Source organism: Haliotis cracherodii, unplaced genomic scaffold (genome assembly GCF_022045235.1).
Source record: "Haliotis cracherodii isolate W230 unplaced genomic scaffold, xgHalCrac1.p SCAF_10, whole genome shotgun sequence".
Lineage (NCBI taxonomy): Eukaryota > Metazoa > Mollusca > Gastropoda > Lepetellida > Haliotidae > Haliotis > Haliotis cracherodii.
The window spans coordinates 916985-937119 of NW_027266265.1; the positions used below are offsets into that span (position 1 = coordinate 916985).

The 20135-nt window shown below is 44.5% G+C and overlaps 2 protein-coding genes across 3 annotated transcripts; both read right to left on the minus strand.

The window, feature by feature from the left end:
* Positions 1-955: 955 nt before the first annotated feature.
* On the minus strand, positions 956-16532 carry LOC139444841 (uncharacterized). 2 transcript variants are annotated; one of them, XM_071225834.1, is made up of 6 exons: positions 16462-16532; positions 13972-14196; positions 12890-12953; positions 12322-12449; positions 3566-3691; positions 956-1157 (listed from the first exon to the last, which is right to left on the minus strand). In XM_071225834.1, exons 2-6 carry the CDS (start codon positions 14179-14181, stop codon positions 1035-1037), a joined length of 651 nt encoding a protein of 216 aa, XP_071081935.1. In that variant the 5' UTR covers positions 14182-14196; positions 16462-16532; the 3' UTR covers positions 956-1034. The 2 variants fall into 2 exon arrangements, with proteins under 2 accessions (XP_071081935.1, XP_071081925.1); XM_071225824.1 differs by having other exon boundaries at positions 16419-16509.
* Positions 16533-17608: 1076 nt separating this feature from the next.
* LOC139444459 (uncharacterized) lies at positions 17609-19497 on the minus strand. The gene is made up of 4 exons (XM_071225426.1): positions 19488-19497; positions 18909-19036; positions 18110-18235; positions 17609-17815 (listed from the first exon to the last, which is right to left on the minus strand). The coding sequence occupies exons 1-4, from the start codon at positions 19495-19497 to the stop codon at positions 17693-17695; spliced, it is 387 nt and encodes a 128-aa protein (XP_071081527.1). The 3' UTR covers positions 17609-17692.
* Positions 19498-20135: the final 638 nt, after the last annotated feature.

The following is a 20135-nucleotide window of genomic DNA, read 5'->3' on the forward strand; positions in this document are numbered from 1 at the left end:
TAGACCTGGCGAACCTGTAGGCGAACTCCCAGTGGGTGAAAGTAGACCTGGCGAACCTGTAGGCGAACTGCTCTGTGGGCGAAAGTAGACCTGGCCGTCCATGGCAAGCTATGCTGGTCTCAGAAATGTATCGGGTACTGGGGGACGGTGTCTGGAGTCAGGGTCTGTGTCTGGAGTCAGGGTCTGTGTCTGGAGTCAGGGTTTATGTCTGCAGTCAGGGTCTGTGTCTGCAGTCAGGGTCTGTGTCTGCAGTCAGGGTTTATGTCCGGAGTCAGGGTTTATGTCTGGAGTCAGGGTCTGTGTCTGGAGTCTGGAGTCAGGGTCTGTGGCTGGAGTCTGGGTTTGTGTCTGGAGTCAGGGTCTGTGTGTGGAGTCAGGGTCTGTGTGTGGAGTCAGGGTCTGTGTGTGGAGTCAGGGTTTGTGTCTGGGGTCAGGGTCTGTGTATGGAGTCAGGGTCTGTGTGTGGAGTCAGGGTCTGTGTGTGGAGTCAGGGTCTGTGTCTGGAATCAGGGTCTGTGTCTGGAGTCTGGGTCTGCGTGTGGAGTCAGGGTCTGCGTCTGGAGTCAGGGTTTATGTCTGGAGTCAGGGTCTGTGTCTGGAGTCTGGAGTCAGGGTCTGCGTCTGGAGCCAGGGTCTGTGGCTGGAGTCTGGAGTCAGGGTCTGTGTCTAGAGTCAGGGTCTGTCTCTGGAGTCAGGATTTGTGTCTGGAGTCAGGGTCTGTATCTTGAGTCTGGAGCCAGGGTTTGTGTCTGGAGCCGGGGCCGGCGTCTGGAGTCAGGGTCTGTGTCTGGAGTCAGGGTCTGTGTGTGGAGTCAGGGTCTGTGTCTGGAGTCAGGGTCTGTGTCTTCTGGAGTCAGGGTCTGTGTGTGAAAAGGGCTTTTCATGTTGAGGTACTGAACCCGCCCTGTTGAACCTCTAGGCTGCCCCACATAAGACAAACTGGAAGAACACGAGATAAACCACACAAAACAACGGCGCCTTTATCACGGTGGTAGATATACATGTTACTGGGCTGACCGGATGTGACGTGGCGGTCAGGGGAAGACAAGGGTGAGATGGCCGTTGATGGTGGAGTCGTACGAGTTGGCCTGTGAGCTGACGCAGATGTCAATACGGCCGTGACCTTTACCAGAGAACGCCGACCCTGTGTCCACAACCTGCAGATAAGGAGAAATCCTAAACAAGCGTAACTAAGACATCGATATTTCCTACATATCTGTAACTAAGAGATCGATATTTCCTACATAAGTGTAACTAAGACATCGATATTTCCTACATATCTGTAACTAAGAGGTCGATATTTCCTACATTTGTGTAACTAAGACATCGATATTTCCTACATATCTGTAACTAAGAGATCGATATTTCCTACATAAGTGTAACTAAGACATCGATATTTCCTATATATCTGTAACTAAGAGATCGATAATTCCTACATATGTGTAACTAAGAGGTCGATATTTCCTACATATCTGTAACTAAGACATCGATATTTCCTACAAGTGTGTAACTAAGACATCGATATTTCCTACATGTTTGTAACTTAGAGATCGATATTGCCAACATATGTGTAACTAGGAGATCGATACTCCCTACATATATGTAGCAAATATATCGATACTTCATCGACATGCATAGCATTTAAAGCATCAACAGCAACAATACATAAAATAATCATATACAGTCGAGCCCTATTGTCTCGGCCCCTGGGGACCAGATTATCCAGATATATAAACTGACGGCTAAAAGAAACGTTACCAACGATATTTCTGGGATAAAATATGACCAACACAATTTGAAGCAGATATAACAATTGTATTGTAAAAATTCATCATTCAGAACAGTAAAATGCGAATTTACTAAATCAACAACAAAGTCCTTGACCTCCATCAGGGACATTACTTGACAAGGGGTCATTCGTCCAGTATTCGATCAACAACATTGGTTGCAACTTTAAGGTGACGACGGCCCAGACCGTTCAAAACGGGATATGACCTCCATGATTGGCAATGCATCTTCGAATGCGGCGTCGAACTGAGTAGACAAGCGTCCTCACATCGACTGCAGGTATCCTATTCCATTCCTCACGGGGGGCAACGATCAACGCTTGTCTCGTGAAGGGAGGATGTTGACGTTTCCGAAGACGACGCCCCAGCTGGTCCCAGAGATGTTCTATAGGTGACAGATCTGGTGATAGAGCTGGCCACGGCAGGACAGTCACGTTGTTGGCGTCGAGGAAGTCTCCAGTAATACGGGCTTTATGGGATGTGGCGTTATCTTGTTGGAACACCGTCCGTTGTTGACGCTGGATGAAAGGAAGAACCACTGGCCGTAAGATATTGTCAATGTAGCACAAGATTGCCTTCGATGATGACAAGTTCCGTCTTCTCGTCGTCGCAAATTCCGCCCCAGACCATCACACTTAAGGTTCCACCTCCTGGACACAACAAGGAGCCGTACGTTCCCCACGTCGTCGATAAACTCGCGTCCGCCCATCAGGTTTGAAGGGTTCGAACCTGCTCTCGAACCGAACAGCACTCGCCGCCATTCCCTTTGTTGCCATCGCTGAGTTTGCCTGCCTCAATCTGGCAAGTCGATGTTGACGGGTCAAGGTCATGCCCTTGAAAGGGCGATAAGCCCGGAGACCCTAATTTCGTAGTCGTCTGGTCACTGTTTGTCTGCTAACCGGATGTCCTAAGCTGTTGGCAGCTGATGACGTCACAGTAAGAAATCTGTTCCTCAGATGAAGTACTCGTAAAATGCGGTCATCCTGCGGGGTCGTGACCTTTGGTCTGCCACTCCGTGGTCTGTCTGCGCTTCTGCCAGTCTGTCGGAGACGTGCGACCAGTCTGGTAATGGTCATCTTGGAGCAGTTCATGTTGATGGCAACCGCTCTCTGTGTCGCTCCCATCTGCAGCATACCTATGGCTCTCTCCCTCTGGACAGGGGTCAGTCTTGGCAAGTTCGTTGGTGTTAATCATCGCAACAAACGATAGGGAACAGATCCGTGCGTAATTTATACCCGTAAATTGCACGATAATTCGGGAAAAAATGTTTAAAAAAAATTGCTGAAAAACATTGATATCGACTTACCCAGGTCTGGACATATCCGACTCATGTAAAACTTCCTGTCGTTGATGTTTCACACCATATGGTGTTCAGGGCATTCTACTGGATACACATTCTAAATGTGGGTTTCAATCATTTTGATTTCAACGTTTAAGGGTACTAGGTTTTAAGTTAAAAATAATGTGATAGTGGGGTTAGACTGTAGGTGGCTTTGAAGCCATTTAAGCTCAACATCAATATTTGATTGGGAATGTTGAAGAGCCACACCCTTCTGTGGTCAATCTCATTCAATTCAGCACAATACTGAGGCACATGTACATTGCTACCTGAGATGCCGTGTACATCCCACCTGTAATACAGGTAGGCCAAGTTACCTGGCTCACCTTAAAGACAAAGTGTTTGTTGTGTCTGTGATGCCTCTACTGATGTACATTGCTACCTGAGACGCCGTGTACATCCCACCTGTAATACAGGTAGGCCAAGTTACCTGACTCACCTTAAAGACAATGTGTTTGTTGTATCTGTGGTTCATCTCGGGGATGCAGATGGCGGTACCGTAGGCAATGCCCGCATGGTTGTCCATGGCAACGCTGACATAGCTCGCACTACCAGCCAAATATTGCTGAAACAAAACAATCATGTTCCTGTTGAGATTCAATGGAAGTTCTTAGCATTGTGTTTGACAATGGTTAGTTGTCAAGAAAGTAGTACTAAATAATGTAAGCAGCTGTGTGGAAGATACTATGTGTAGATGCTTGTGAAGTGAAGGGTATCTGGAACCTTCTATAACACTCAACTAATCCAGCACTGTAAAGGACTTTCTGGAAGGGATTTAGACTATATAAGGTGACAAGAGCGTGTCTCTCTCATCTCACATTACATCTAGACCAGCGGTTGTGCTAAGAACTTTGTTTTCACCCTTGATATCCAGCCTAGTCCTATTTCAGAGTGAGTGAGTGAGTGAGTATGGTTTTACGCCATTTTTAGCAATATACCAGCAATATCACGGCGGGGGACACCAGAAATGAGCTTCACACATTGTACCTATTTTAGAAGCTTGACCACTCTTGCTGCTTGAATTTTGTACTGCCGCTCTCTTGTGTACTGCCACCCTATCGTGTACTGCCTCTCTATTGTGTACTGCCGCTCTATTGTGTACTGCCACCCTATTGTGTACTGCCACTCTATTGTGTACTGCCGCTCTATTGTGTACTGCCACTCTATTGTGTACTGCCTCTCTATTGTGTACTGCCGCTCTATTGTGTACTGCCACCCTATTGTGTACTGCCGCTCTATTGTGTACTGCCACTCTATTGTGTACTGCCACTCTATTGTGTACTGCCACTCTATTGTGTACTGCCACTCTATTGTGTACCACCACTCTATTGTGTACTGCCACTCTATTGTGTACTGCCACTCTATTGTGTACTGCCACTCTATTGTGTACTGCCACTCTATTGTGTACTGCCACTCTATTGTGTACTGCCACTCTATTGTGTACTGCCACTCTATTGTGTACTGCCACTCTATTGTGTACTGCCGCTCTATTGTGTACTGCCGCTCTATTGTGTACTGCCGCTCTATTGTGTACTGCCACTCTATTGTGTACTGCCGCTCTATTGTGTACTGCCGCTCTATTGTGTACTGCCACTCTATTGTGTACTGCCACTTGTACTGCCACTCTATTGTGTACTGCCACTCTATTGTGTACTGCCACTCTATTGTGTACTGCCACTCTATTGTGTACTGCCACTTGTACTGCCACTCTATTGTGTACTGCCACTCTATTGTGAACTGCCACTCTATTGTGTACTGCCACTCTATTGTGTACTGCCGCTCTATTGTGTACTGCCACTTGTACTGCCACTCTATTGTGTACTGCCGCTCTATTGTGTACTGCCACTCTATTGTGTACTGCCACTCTATTGTGTACTGCCGCTCTATTGTGTACTGCCACTCTATTGTGTACTGCCACTCTATTGTGTACTGCCACTCTATTGTGTACTGCCACTTGTACTGCCACTCTATTGTGTACTGCCGCTCTATTGTGTACTGCCACTCTATTGTGTACTGCCACTTGTACTGCCACCCTATTGTGTACTGCCGCTCTATTGTGTACTGCCACTCTATTGTGTACTGCCGCTCTATTGTGTACTGCCACTCTATTGTGTACTGCCGCTCTATTGTGTACTGCCACTCTATTGTGTACTGCCACTCTATTGTGTACTGCCACTCTATTGTGTACTGCCGCTCTATTGTGTACTGCCACTCTATTGTGTACTGCCGCTCTATTGTGAACTGCCACTCTATTGTGTACTGCCACTCTATTGTGTACTGCCACTCTATTGTGAACTGCCACTCTATTGTGTACTGCCGCTCTATTGTGTACTGCCGCTCTATTGTGTACTGCCACTCTATTGTGTACTGCCACTTGTACTGCCACTCTATTGTGTACTGCCACTCTATTGTGTACTGCCACTCTATTGTGTACTGCCACTCTATTGTGTACTGCCACTTGTACTGCCACTCTATTGTGTACTGCCACTCTATTGTGTACTGCCACTCTATTGTGTACTGCCACTTGTACTGCCACTCTATTGTGTACTGCCACTCTATTGTGTACTGCCACTCTATTGTGTACTGCCACTTGTACTGCCACTCTATTGTGTACTGCCACTCTATTGTGTACTGCCACTCTATTGTGTACTGCCACTTGTACTGCCACTCTATTGTGTACTGCCACTCTATTGTGTACTGCCACTCTATTGTGTACTGCCACTCTATTGTGTACTGCCACTTGTACTGCCACTCTATTGTGTACTGCCACTCTATTGTGTACTGCCGCTCTATTGTGTACTGCCACCCTATTGTGTACTGCCGCTCTATTGTGTACTGCCACTCTATTGTGTACTGCCGCTCTATTGTGTACTGCCACTCTATTGTGTACTGCCGCTCTATTGTGTACTGCCACTCTATTGTGTACTGCCACTCTATTGTGTACTGCCACTCTATTGTGTACTGCCGCTCTATTGTGTACTGCCACTCTATTGTGTACTGCCGCTCTATTGTGAACTGCCACTCTATTGTGTACTGCCACTCTATTGTGTACTGCCACTCTATTGTGAACTGCCACTCTATTGTGTACTGCCGCTCTATTGTGTACTGCCGCTCTATTGTGTACTGCCACTCTATTGTGTACTGCCACTTGTACTGCCACTCTATTGTGTACTGCCACTCTATTGTGTACTGCCACTCTATTGTGTACTGCCACTTGTACTGCCACTCTATTGTGTACTGCCACTCTATTGTGTACTGCCACTCTATTGTGTACTGCCACTCTATTGTGTACTGCCACTTGTACTGCCACTCTATTGTGTACTGCCACTCTATTGTGTACTGCCACTCTATTGTGTACTGCCACTTGTACTGCCACTCTATTGTGTACTGCCACTCTATTGTGTACTGCCACTCTATTGTGTACTGCCACTTGTACTGCCACTCTATTGTGTACTGCCACTCTATTGTGTACTGCCACTCTATTGTGTACTGCCACTTGTACTGCCACTCTATTGTGTACTGCCACTCTATTGTGTACTGCCACTCTATTGTGTACTGCCACTCTATTGTGTACTGCCACTCTATTGTGTACTGCCACTTGTACTGCCACTCTATTGTGTACTGCCACTCTATTGTGTACTGCCACTCTATTGTGTACTGCCACTTGTACTGCCACTCTATTGTGTACTGCCACTCTATTGTGTACTGCCACTCTATTGTGTACTGCCACTTGTACTGCCACTCTATTGTGTACTGCCACTCTATTGTGTACTGCCACTCTATTGTGTACTGCCACTTGTACTGCCACCCTATTGTGTACTGCCGCTCTATTGTGTACTGCCACTCTATTGTGTACTGCCGCTCTATTGTGTACTGCCACTCTATTGTGTACTGCCGCTCTATTGTGTACTGCCACTCTATTGTGTACTGCCGCTCTATTGTGTACTGCCACTCTATTGTGTACTGCCACTTGTACTGCCACTCTATTGTGTACTGCCACTTGTACTGCCACTCTATTGTGTACTGCCACTTGTACTGCCACTCTATTGTGTACTGCCGCTCTATTGTGTACTGCCACTTGTACTGCCACTCTATTGTGTACTGCCACTTGTACTGCCACTCTATTGTGTACTGCCGCTCTATTGTGTACTGCCACTCTATTGTGTACTGCCACTCTATTGTGTACTGCCGCTCTATTGTGTACTGCCACTCTATTGTGTACTGCCGCTCTATTGTGTACTGCCGCTCTATTGTGTACTGCCACTCTATTGTGTACTGCCACTCTATTGTGTACTGCCGCTCTATTGTGTACTGCCACTCTATTGTGTACTGCCGCTCTATTGTGTACTGCCGCTCTATTGTGTACTGCCGCTCTATTGTGTACTGCCGCTCTATTGTGTACTGCCACTCTATTGTGTACTGCCACTTGTACTGCCACTCTATTGTGTACTGCCACTTGTACTGCCACTCTATTGTGTACTGCCACTCTATTGTGTACTGCCACTTGTACTGCCACTCTATTGTGTACTGCCACTTGTACTGCCACTCTATTGTGTACTGCCGCTCTATTGTGTACTGCCACTCTATTGTGTACTGCCACTCTATTGTGTACTGCCGCTCTATTGTGTACTGCCACTCTATTGTGTACTGCCACTCTATTGTGTACTGCCGCTCTATTGTGTACTGCCACTCTATTGTGTACTGCCGCTCTGTTGTGTACTGCCACTCTATTGTGTACTGCCGCTCTATTGTGTACTGCCACTCTGTTGTGTACTGCCGCTCTATTGTGTACTGCCACTCTATTGTGTACTGCCGCTCTGTTGTGTACTGCCGCTCTATTGTGTACTGCCACTCTATTGTGTACTGCCACTCTATTGTGTACTGCCACTCTATTGTGTACTGCCGCTCTATTGTGTACTGCCACTCTATTGTGTACTGCCACTCTATTGTGTACTGCCACTCTATTGTGTACTGCCACTCTATTGTGTACTGCCACCCTATCGTGTACTGCCGCTCTATTGTGTACTGCCACTCTATTGTGTACTGCCGCTCTATTGTGTACTGCCGCTCTATTGTGAACTGCCGCTCTATTGTGTACTGCCACTCTGTTGTGTACTGCCACTCTGTTGTGTACTGCCACTCTATTGTGTACTGCCGCTCTATTGTGTACTGCCACTCTATTGTGTACTGCCACTCTATTGTGTACTGCCGCTCTATTGTGTACTGCCGCTCTATTGTGTACTGCCTCTCTATTGTGTACTGCCACTCTATTGTGTACTGCCACTCTATTGTGTACTGCCACTCTATTGTGTACTGCCACTCTATTGTGTACTGCCACTCTATTGTGTACTGCCACTCTATTGTGTACTGCCGCTCTATTGTGTACTGCCACTCTATTGTGTACTGCCGCTCTATTGTGAACTGCCACTCTATTGTGTACTGCCACTCTATTGTGTACTGCCACTCTATTGTGAACTGCCACTCTATTGTGTACTGCCGCTCTATTGTGAACTGCCTCTCTCTTAAGTACTGCCGCTGTAATTGGTGTGCATTAATTTGCATTTATTTGTAAAACCAGTTCATTTTATAATAAAATTGTTAATCGTATACCATTTCTTTGTTGTTTCTGACGTAGCGGTCTTTTTGGGGTGACGTAGCTTGTCTTTTGGGTGTACTACTTAATTGGGGGAATTAGTCGGTAGCAGCGGTCACGACTGGCTATCACCTTGAATGACAGAGAAGGCTGTTGAGTTGGTGACGTTTATTGGTGGAAGCAGAGTGAATTTACATAGAAGTACATTTAATTGTAATGGCATGATAATATATATAAGAGGTTGAGTCATATTCATCTAATTGCATACATATGATTAAAACAATTCAATACGTGTACAACACGTACGATCATAATAATACAATCGGCATACAACCGATAATAACATGACTGTAAAGATGTACAATATATTTGTTTAACGGATGGTTATTAAAAGGCATTAATTACGTGAAAATATGTCTGGTAGAAAACAGTAGAAAAACAGTAACGCATGGATAGACAATATAAATACATGTCGGCCGACTCAGTTTTCAATGTTACTAAGTTGCAGGCAAATCATTGCTATGAGTATGTGTCACTGAATGTAGGAACGTACAAGTTATTGACATTGGTACACATACTCATATTGGGATGTTGCCGTGCAACTAGTATACTAAAATACTAATATATGTTCGCGAGAGGAAGTATTGTCTGGATATTAAGTCCATGATAATTTTCACAACGCTACGATATAGTCGAAATAGATCTAACCTACCTCTAACGTATTAAGATCGTAGCTGACAAAATAAGTTAACAGTTAAGTAAATAGTGACTTACCTTGAATGACAGAGAAGGCTGTTGAGTTGGTGACGTTTATTGGTGGAAGCAGAGTGAAGTTTGCTACCACCGACCGCCGTATATATACAACTCAGGCCTTCATTATGTTACATAACTAATGATCACAACATCCCAGGTGGCAGCGGTTGATCGGCTGTAACCATGGGTGGGTGTGTCATTAATTACGGATTTATTCAAGTAGGTTGTTATATTGCCTAACTGACCCTTATATCACAGTCGGACTGACCATGTGTGCCGGCCCTGTGACGTGAAGTTAACTCACTAATCACTGGTTCTCAGAGAGAGTGACCCTTTGTGTCAGCCTGGCTGGGCAGACTTGCATAATGAGCCACTGTCTCACAGCTGGAGTGACCGTGAGTTTAGCCGCATATGTGAAACATAAAATATCTTGTATGCGACGGTCAGTTAGTGCATTCGCTATACTGAATTTACTTTAAGAATAGTCAGATTAGTTTACCGATATAGATTGATTGATATATATTTTCTAATAGGAATTTGGTGTTAGAAGAAAGCTATGACAATACCCCTCTGCGACAGGAAGCTTTTGTCCTCAAAAGCAAAAATAGAATTGACATAATTAGGTAACGTTGATACAGACATGGTAATACAATGCAAAAAACAATACATGTGTTACAGAACGCGCATGTGTTGACGGGGAAATTAGCTCAGATTGAAGACGAAGAATACGTTGAGTCCAAACTTCTTTAGTTGGCAATAAAACAAAATACAATTACTGATAGAAATATGTCAAGCGGAGATTCCAACTCAACAAGTACAAGTGAAATCCAGCAAGCAGGCGTATCCTACTCGCGGCTGTACATACAGGTGCTGTCGGAATACCAGACTGACTAACAGTAAAGATGAAAACATATATATACACTATTGGACAACAATAGACAGACAAAGAGACAATAGCGTTGCCCTTGACATGGGGCTTATGGATGTGATTACAGACACGGCCCGGGGAAAATGAATTAAGGCTATAAATGTCATAATGTGAAATGCTGTGTTAGACAATGGTTCAACTGACCGCCGTTACGCATGGATTACATCATGTTAAAATAGTTCAGATTTCCTAAACGATACTGTACAAAAAGGGTTGTTGTTCAGAAGCTACAATTCTTTAACATTGCGTTGTCCAGAGTGCAGTTAAGTCACTCTGTGACAATTGCCGCCCTCTCGAGAAAGACATGTCCTCATGTCGAGATAAGTCGCTATTCAAATGTTCAAATATAAACGTGAAATTGTCAGTTATCATAATATTAAAAATAATTATCCCGAATGCGAACGATCTGTTGCACTCTGGCCCGGTGTTCCTGCATGTAGGCAACGTGGGCATCATATGGGGATTCTTCATATGGTTTAGGCCCAGGTACACATTTTTCATTAGTGTCCAGGTATGCTACGGCGACACTATCAAGCTTAGCCTTAGGGATCCAGGTGTTTTTGTTGTTGGGTAGATTCTGCCATTTGATGAGAAATTCGGGTTTGTTGTTTTTTACTCGCCGCTTAAGAACTCTTTCTGTAATTCGGGTAGATCTGGGTTGGTTAGGTGGCGACTGTGTAGTTGTTTTAGTTTTCAGCACTGACGTTGCAGTTTCTATTTTAGTTGAGGTCTGAGAACCAACACTGGCAAACGAGACCGGGTTCGTCATGGTCCCAGTGTTAACTGATGGGGACTTCTCAGATTGACATGACACATCACTGTACGTAGCTGTTGCCTTCTTGTTGATACACTTGGCAACTGTACTGACACTATTTACGTTTGGGGTGCTCAGCGAGGGACATTCATCAGCATGGAGTTGGGCACACTTTCTCTTCATATAACTGTTATGGCGTTTCCTATCTCGCTCCATTTTGGCCCGCGACTTCATGGTTGACGACTTTATTATGACATTACTCACTGTGGCTGCTGGCTGTTTTCTCCATTTTAGGTTCACTTGAAGGTTGTCCATACTTTCTTGGATGGTCCATTCAAGATGAAGGTGCTGGAGATCCATGTTGATCAGGACGCTAGCGATTTCATGGGGTAGACACAGGACTTGGGGATTCATCCTCGATTTATACACGTAAGTAGATGGTAGGCAAGTGGAGAGGTTACGGGATCGGGAGTAAGCTCAAAAGTTACTCCAGCCGGATTCTAACACCAGTTGTCAACGCGCATGTGTTGACGGGGAAATTAGCTCAGATTGAAGACGAAGAATACGTTGAGTCCAAACTTCTTTAGTTGGCAATAAAACAAAATACAATTACTGATAGAAATATGTCGAGCGGAGATTCCAACTCAACAAGTACAAGTGAAATCCAGCAAGCAGGCGTATCCTACTCGCGGCTGTACATACAGGTGCTGTCGGAATACCAGACTGACTAACAGTAAAGATGAAAACATATATATACACTATTGGACAACAATAGACAGACAAAGAGACAATAGCGTTGCCCTTGACATGGGGCTTATGGATGTGATTACAGACACGGCCCGGGGAAAATGAATTAAGGCTATAAATGTCATAATGTGAAATGCTGTGTTAGACAATGGTTCAACTGACCGCCGTTACGCATGGATTACATCATGTTAAAATAGTTCAGATTTCCTAAACGATACTGTACAAAAAGGGTTGTTGTTCAGAAGCTACAATTCTTTAACATTGCGTTGTCCAGAGTGCAGTTAAGTCACTCTGTGACATTTCAAACCCATATTCCCCCATGTTCTCACATAACGTAAGTGTTGCGTTTCTTTATGTTCAAGTAATACTGGTAGTGAGCATGTGTTACTTGGCGGGCGTGAGGGGCGGGGCCATGCTTACCTGTAGCGTCCGAAGTCTTGCCCCCCTCATGTCCACAAAGCCCCCCTCCAGGGCGTTGTTGGCGGGATAGTAGGCCGTGCCACGTGCGGAGTACCGGTGTCCCCCTGAACAGTCGAGGCTGCCTCCGCCTTCAAAACAAGATGGCGTCAAGTTTCACTTAGTACATCTGCACATACACACTCTTTGATCTGCATCACACAATGTCTCCAGTGATGATATCCCCCAACAGATGATACACTTAACTCCACAGTGCTCTGTGCTGACAAACCTAGAAACATAATCGGGGCGAACCGGGATTCGAACCCATAATCCTAGGTTTCTGGTGTGCCCAGGAGACAAATCGCGGCGCGTTAGACAACTGGGCCACCCGTGCCCCGTTGTAAGTAATATATTAGTCGCCTCTTACGACAGATGTATATTTGTAGTATATACTGTAGATGCTACTTACAAACCTGAACGGTATGATTAATTATTAGTTTATGATATCCAAGTAGACGATGAGGAAGCGCCAGGAGTTTGGTAGTGCATTGGCAAATTATGTTGCCTTCCTTGGGACAGTGATGTTTACCTGAAGTGACGGAACCCCCCGAGCAAGTCTGAATGTTGACGTAATTTCCCGCGATCCATCCGCTCTGAAACAAGTACCAGCCAATCAGATGTATTAGATCAACATCAACTCACCAAGGGTAAATGTACCAATTTGTAGCAGGTAACATGAAGACGTGTCTCTCAGGAGACTAAGGGGATAAGGAGGCTAAGGGGTATAAGGAGGCTAAGGAGGCTAAGGGGTTAAGGAGGCTAAGGGGATAAGGAGGCTAAGGGATTAAGGGGGCTCAGAGGCTAAGGGGGTTAAGGAGGCTAAGGGGATAAGGAGGCAAAGGGGTTAAGGGGGCTCAGGGGTTAAGAGGTTAAGGAGGCTATGGGGGTTAAGGAGGTTAAGGGGCTGAGAAGGCTCAGGAGGCTAAGGGGATAAGGGGGTTAAGGAGACTAAGAGTTAAGGATGCTAAGGGGGTTAAGGAGGCTCAGGAAGCGAAGGGGGTTAAGGATGCTAATGGGTTAAGGAGGCGAAGGGGTTAAGGAGGCTAAGGAGGTGAGGAGGCTAAGGAGGCTAAGGGGGTTAAGGGGTGAAGGAGGCTAATGGATTAAGGAGGCGAAGGGGTTAATGAGGCTAAGGGGGTTAAGGAGGCTCAGGAGACTAAGGGGGTTAAGGAGGCGAAGGGCATAAAGGAGGCTAAGGGTGTAAAAACGAGGTTAAGGAGGCTTAGGGGGTTAAAAAAGAGGTTAGGGGGTTAAGTAGGTTAAGGGGGTAAAGGAGGTTAAGGGGATTAAGGGACTCAGGAGGCTAAGGGGGTTAAGGAGGCTAAGGGGGTTAAAGAGGATAAGGGGGCTCAGGAGGCTAAGGGGTTTAAGGAGGCTCAGGGAGTTAAGTGGGTTAAAAAGAGGGTAAGGGGATTAAGGCGGCTAAGGAGGTAAAAAAAGAGGCAAAATGGGTTAAGGGGTAAAGGAGTTTGAGGGCATAAAGGAGGTTAAAGGGGTTGAGGAATCGGTTTCCTTACATGTATTGAGTGATTGAGCTTCAACGCCGATTTTAACCTTGTTTTCGTTATATCACACTGCCTGTCAGTTGGAGGTCAACTACATTGTACCTACCTGGCCGTTGAAGTCCACGTGCACCCAGCCACTGGTCTCGTCACCTTTATAAGTGACGCAACTTCCGGTGTTCAGAGTACCGAGGATTGCATGACTCGTTCCCACACCTGACCGGACATGGACATTCCCAGTAGCGCATGCGCACTGAGCAGCGCTAGCTCCACGTAGGATGGTTGCCAAGACAACAACGGTGACCAACGTCAGCATCATTTGGAATCTCGATATCTGCATGAAACAGTCGCATAGATGTCCAGACTTTGTTGCATGCTTAGTTATTATTGTTGGCCTTCTTTTACCTTAATAAACTTTCTTCCAACCACAGAAAAAACAAGCAGCATTTAATTTATTAAACAAGGGGCACTTGTGTTGATGATAACAAGCTGGTGGGGTGACAGAACCCTTTCACCACACTTTATACAATGGGTTTTTCATTGATAATCTTTCACATTTCATTATAATACTTTTTTGTCCATCATCATATTTTACTGCTGTTCTGATAAAAAATGGATTACAAAGTTATTTCTCCAAATTAAGTCTGAATAATAACATCTATATTAACATTATATGTAAGATCCAGAAATTATCAAAGTTTCTGGTCCCTGTCAAAAAAATAAAAGCGGAAAAAACCGTTCCATAGCCAATAGAAATCTCTGCATAAAGCAGAGTCGATTGTAAGATTCAGACTACATCATGAGCATGTGTTTAAGATTCACTAAGATACAGTGATGACATAAATTTATTTGATAAAAGAATCAAAAACATATCAGTAATATTCTAAAAAGGTTAACTGGAAATTGAAAACAACATCAAAGCCAAGAACAACCGATACCTACACAACATCTTGCTACGTGAATACACACTCCACGAACTTGATCAACTAGACCTGGTGTGGTTTTAGGGACGGTGGTCAGAACAACCGATATCCACACAACATCTTGATACACGTGGCAAACAGTAGACAAGAATGAAGGCTGGATACACGTGACAAACAGTAGACAAGAATGAAGGCTGGATATACGTGACAAACAGTAGACAAGAATGAAGGCTGGATACACGTGACAAACAGTAGACAAGAATGAAGGCTGGATATACGTGGCAAACAGTAGACAAGAATGAAGGCTGGATATACGTGGCAAACAGTAGACAAGAATGAAGGCTGGATACACGTGACAAACAGTAGACAAGAATGAAGGCTGGATATACGTGGCAAACAGTAGACAAGAATGAAGGCTGGATACACGTGGCAAGCTCTAGACAACCAACAAAGCTGGATACACGTGACAAGCTCTAGACAACCAACAATGCTGGATACACGTGGCAAGCTCTAGACAACCAACAATGCTGGATACACGTGACAAGCTCTAGACAACCAACAAGGCTGGATACACGTGGCAAGCTCTAGACAACCAACAATGCTGGATACACGTGACAAGCTCTAGACAACCAACAAGGCTGGATACACGTGACAAGCTCTAGACAACCAACAAGGCTGGATACACGTGGCAAGCTCTAGACAACCAACAATGCTGGATACACGTGACAAGCTCTAGACAACCAACAAGGCTGGATACACGTGACAAGCTCTAGACAACCAACAAGGCTGGATACACGTGGCAAGCTCTAGACAACCAACAAGGCTGTATATCGGGAACACTGGGGAAATTCCGACAATCAAACTTTTTTATCTAACCCGATCTTTAGTATTCAAATACCTTTTCCCATGGTACGTTTGCGTTCAGACTAACTGTGTACCACGGACAGGAGGATCGGAACACTCGGGGGAATATGCAGAGTGAATCAGAGGCTGCTGAAGTATGACTGTTTTTGAAAAACTATACCTAAGTTACCTTTTGCCTAAAAATACATCGATTGTGTAAACACTTGATGTCTTAGCTGTCCACGACAGAGTATTGTGTTGATTCTGAAATACTATATTTATCTGAACATTTAAAATCGATGTTTCACTTGATTAAAATAGCATTTAACGCCGGAACTGCGTTCAGTGTCCCTCAACTGTTTGAAAGTGAAATCGTGTGTCCTTTCACATCCCGTATTTATCTCATCTCGTGACCTGACATGTTAACATACATACCTTGTGTCAGATCCATCGATAGTATAAACGTGTTTGACAATAAAAGACAAATATTCTCATATAATCCAAGTGTTTTTCATATACAACAGTTCCTACACCAGCCATATGTCACAAACAGTTTCATGTAAACAGTACTATGTTTTGTATTCTGGAGCGATATCTACACTCGCATGGTTGTCTGTTAACAGAAAACGTACACTTTCGCAGACTGTATTACCGTATATCATGAAATTAATGTGCTACGAAAATAATTCGAGCATAAGTACCAAAACAAAATTGCGTCACTTAATCATTGCGAGACAATGTATAGTGGTAACATCATTGTCATGTGTAGCGAATGGGAAATCATAACTACCATCTTTTGCGTAGTTGGCTTGTTGCGAGATTTGTCCACCTACCTGTCTACACCGCCCACGTCAGTACAACAACTCTTCTTATCTGTAGATCAGTATGGGACACTCAGTTCACCAAAGTACTTGACGTCATCCAAACACGTTTGTCCATCTCTTACGATAGTACGTTAGGCATCACAATGTTTCTAATAAATGATATCAAACACTTAAAACATTTCAATTAGATATATTTACAATTCATTTACATGTTGTTTGAACATATTGGTGTTTGACTTACTTACAGTTACAGTGAATTGTGGATTATTTGATTAACTGTCAAACATTATGTGTCAAACATTAACATCATCCGATATACGGACGAATAGAAACCTATTCTTTCTTAATCTAGTTCAGATTGTCGTGTTATAGTTGGGTTATTTCTGACTGCGGTGTTAAGCAACGTTTACTCACCGGCGTCGCCCACCTTGTCGTCAGGAACGACTGTTGGTGTTTTCCGACGATTGTAATGTATGCCATGTAACAAGTATATGGACAATGGGTTAGAGTCAAATATAACAATTATATACACAATGGGTTAGAGTCAAATATAACAAGTATATGGACAATGGGTTGGAGTGAAATACAACAATTATATTGACAGCAGGCATACGTTTGATAGTCAAATGTATACGTCCAACATACTATTCCCCCAAAGACAGTGTTACAGTGAATGTCAACTCTTTAAATAGTAAACTGGCGAATCCTGTTTGTGTGTCTACTGTGGTCTTCCATACATAGTCAGTGCTGCTATCAGTTCGTATCGAGAGCAACACATGCTTCTTAGAATTCAGTCAGCCACTCCCATTTCCACAGAGACTCGCGAAACACTGCCAACAGTTCGATGTTGGATAAACACCAACGGTAACAAAAACAAGGAAAGTTACAGTTTTCATCTATTTATTACGATCATAGTAAAGCTGTACATTTAGTACACGTGTGGCGATTAGAGCGGCTTTGGAAACATTAAATGGCAAGTTTGTCGCATGAGACACTTCCAGACCGACCCCATCACCAATCACACACGCACACACGCACGTTTTAGATTGTTGTTCTACATCGAACTTCTGTTTGTTTGTTTGTTTGTTGTTCAGCAATCCTGCAGGTATTCGCGGCCTCATGGCCAGCGACGGAGTCAATAATAACAACACTTCAGAATGATGCAGTCGTTATTTTATTTATTATGGTGGTTCCTACTTGCTGTTGATGACCGGACAACCATGTGGCAACCACGTGGCGGTCACGGGAAGACAAGGGTGAGATGGCCGTTGATGGTGGAGTCGTACGAGTTGGCCTGGGAGCTGACGCAGATGTCAATACGGCCGTGACCTTTACCAGAGAACGCCGACCCTGTGTCCACAACCTTCGGAAAGAGAAATATTCGTAGCTAAGAGATCGCTACTTCATAAATATGCGTAACTATAAGAGACATTCATATGTGAAAATAACCATATGCACATACATTGAAGCTAACGGGCAATTGTGGTAGCTTAGACTGAATAAAACTTTAAAAGATTTAAATGTCCGACAAGGCATCGAAGACTTGCAATCCGGAATTGATTTTGTCCGTTTCTATACTGGTGTACATGTACATTGCTACCTGAGACGCCGTGTACAATCCCCCTGTAATACGGGTAGGCCAAGTTACCTGGCTCACCTTAAAGACAATGTGTTTGTTGTATCTGTGGTTCATCTCGGGGATGCAGATGGCGGTACCGTAGGCAATGCCCGCATGGTTGTCCATGGCAACGCTGACATAGCTCGCACTACCAGCCAGAAATTGCTGAAACAAAACAATCATGGCGTTTGACAATCGTCTGGATGGTCCTTCACACTTCACACAGTTTACGCTGCACATTTCATGCTGCCCTGCAAGGGGCGGTCGGGTAGCCTAGTGGTTAAAGCGTTCGCTCATCACGCCAAAGACCCATTCCTGTTGTCCCCCGCCGTGATGTTGTTGGAATATTGCTAAAAGCGACGTAAAACCAAACTCACTCACTCACTCACTCATGATGCCCTGCAAACAACACCCGCACCACTGTCGATTGTATCATTTCTATAGCTACCTGAAGCGACCGTCGTGTGTGGTGATGTATCTACGTTGTTGACTGTTCCTGTAAACTATGCTCAGTGTATTGCACAGGTTGCATTTAGTCCATGGTTGTTTGGTGCAGGAGAGAATTAACAAGACATTATTTGAGGGGATGAGTATGGTTTTACGCCGATGTTAGCAATATTCCTGCAATATCACGGCGGGGGGCACCAGAAAATCACACATTGTACCCATGTCGAGAATCGAACCCGGGTCTTCGGCTTGACGAGAGGACGCTTTAACCACTAGGCTACCCCACCGTCCCTACATTATGTGAACCACTTCTGAATGTCATTGCCGAATTTCAATCTCTGGACGTGAGCAGGTGTTACTTGGCGGGCGTGAGGGGCGGGGCCATGCTTACCTGTAGCGTCCGAAGTCTTGTCCCCCTCATGTCCACAAAGCCCCCCTCCAGGGCGTTGTTGGCGGGATAGTAGGCCGTGCCACGTGCGGAGTACCGGTGTCCCCCTGCACAGTCGAGGCTGCCTCCGCCTTCAAAACAAGATAGCATCTTAATGTCATATAGCCTTTTCCTGTGATTGCCACCTGTGCTAGCTAGTACTTGCCTGTGATTGTGCTCTTAAGTGCTTACCTCTGTTAATGAGTATTTACCTGTGCTAGTTAGTACCTATATGTGCTTGATTGTAGTTACCTATTTATTACTAAACTGTACTTACATTTGCTAGTTAATACCTATCTCTGTTTGTTAGAACTTACCTGCGCTTGTTATTACTTACCTGTGCTCGAAAGTGCTTACATGTGCTAGAACTTAGAACTTAAGTATGCAGCTAGTAGATGCGTACCAGTGCTAGGCAGTACTTACCTGTTCTGGTAAATCCGCACCTGGGCTAGTCAGTATTTATCTGTGCTCGTAGGTGCTTACCTGTGCCAATTAATATTTACCTGTGCTCGTAGTTGCTTACCTGTGCCAGTTACTATTTACCTGAGCTCATAGGTGCTTACCTGTGCCAGTTAATATTTACCTGTGCTCGTAGGTGCTTACCTGTGATAGTGGATAATTACATTTTCTTGTAAGTGAGGATAGTGGGTAGTAAGTACTTATTTGTGCTTCTTAGTACTTACTTGTACTATTTATTACGTACATGTGCTCGTAAGTGTTTACCTGCGCTAGTTAGTACTTACTTGTGCTCGATACTATATGTGCTTGATTGTAGTTACCTATTTATTACTAAACTGTACTTACATTTGCTAGTTAATACCTATCTCTGTTTGTTAGAACTTACCTGCGCTTGTTATTACTCACCTGTGCTCGAAAGTGCTTACATGTGCTAGAACTTAGAACTTAAGTATGCAGCTAGTAGGTGCGTACCCGTGCTAGTTAGTACATACCTGTGCTTGTTACCACTTACCTGCACCAGATGATGCTCGTCTTTGTTCCAGTTGTTGCTTACCAGAAACCTATGGTGGCTGTAAGAGTCGCCCAAATGGATCGAGTGCTTAAGCTCGGTGACTTGGTTGATTTTGTGGCATCATACGACGATTTCGACACTTACTCACAATATATATCACTGGCTTGTCTGGTCCAGACTCGATTATATTTATTGGTCACCTATCAAGAACATTGCTGAGT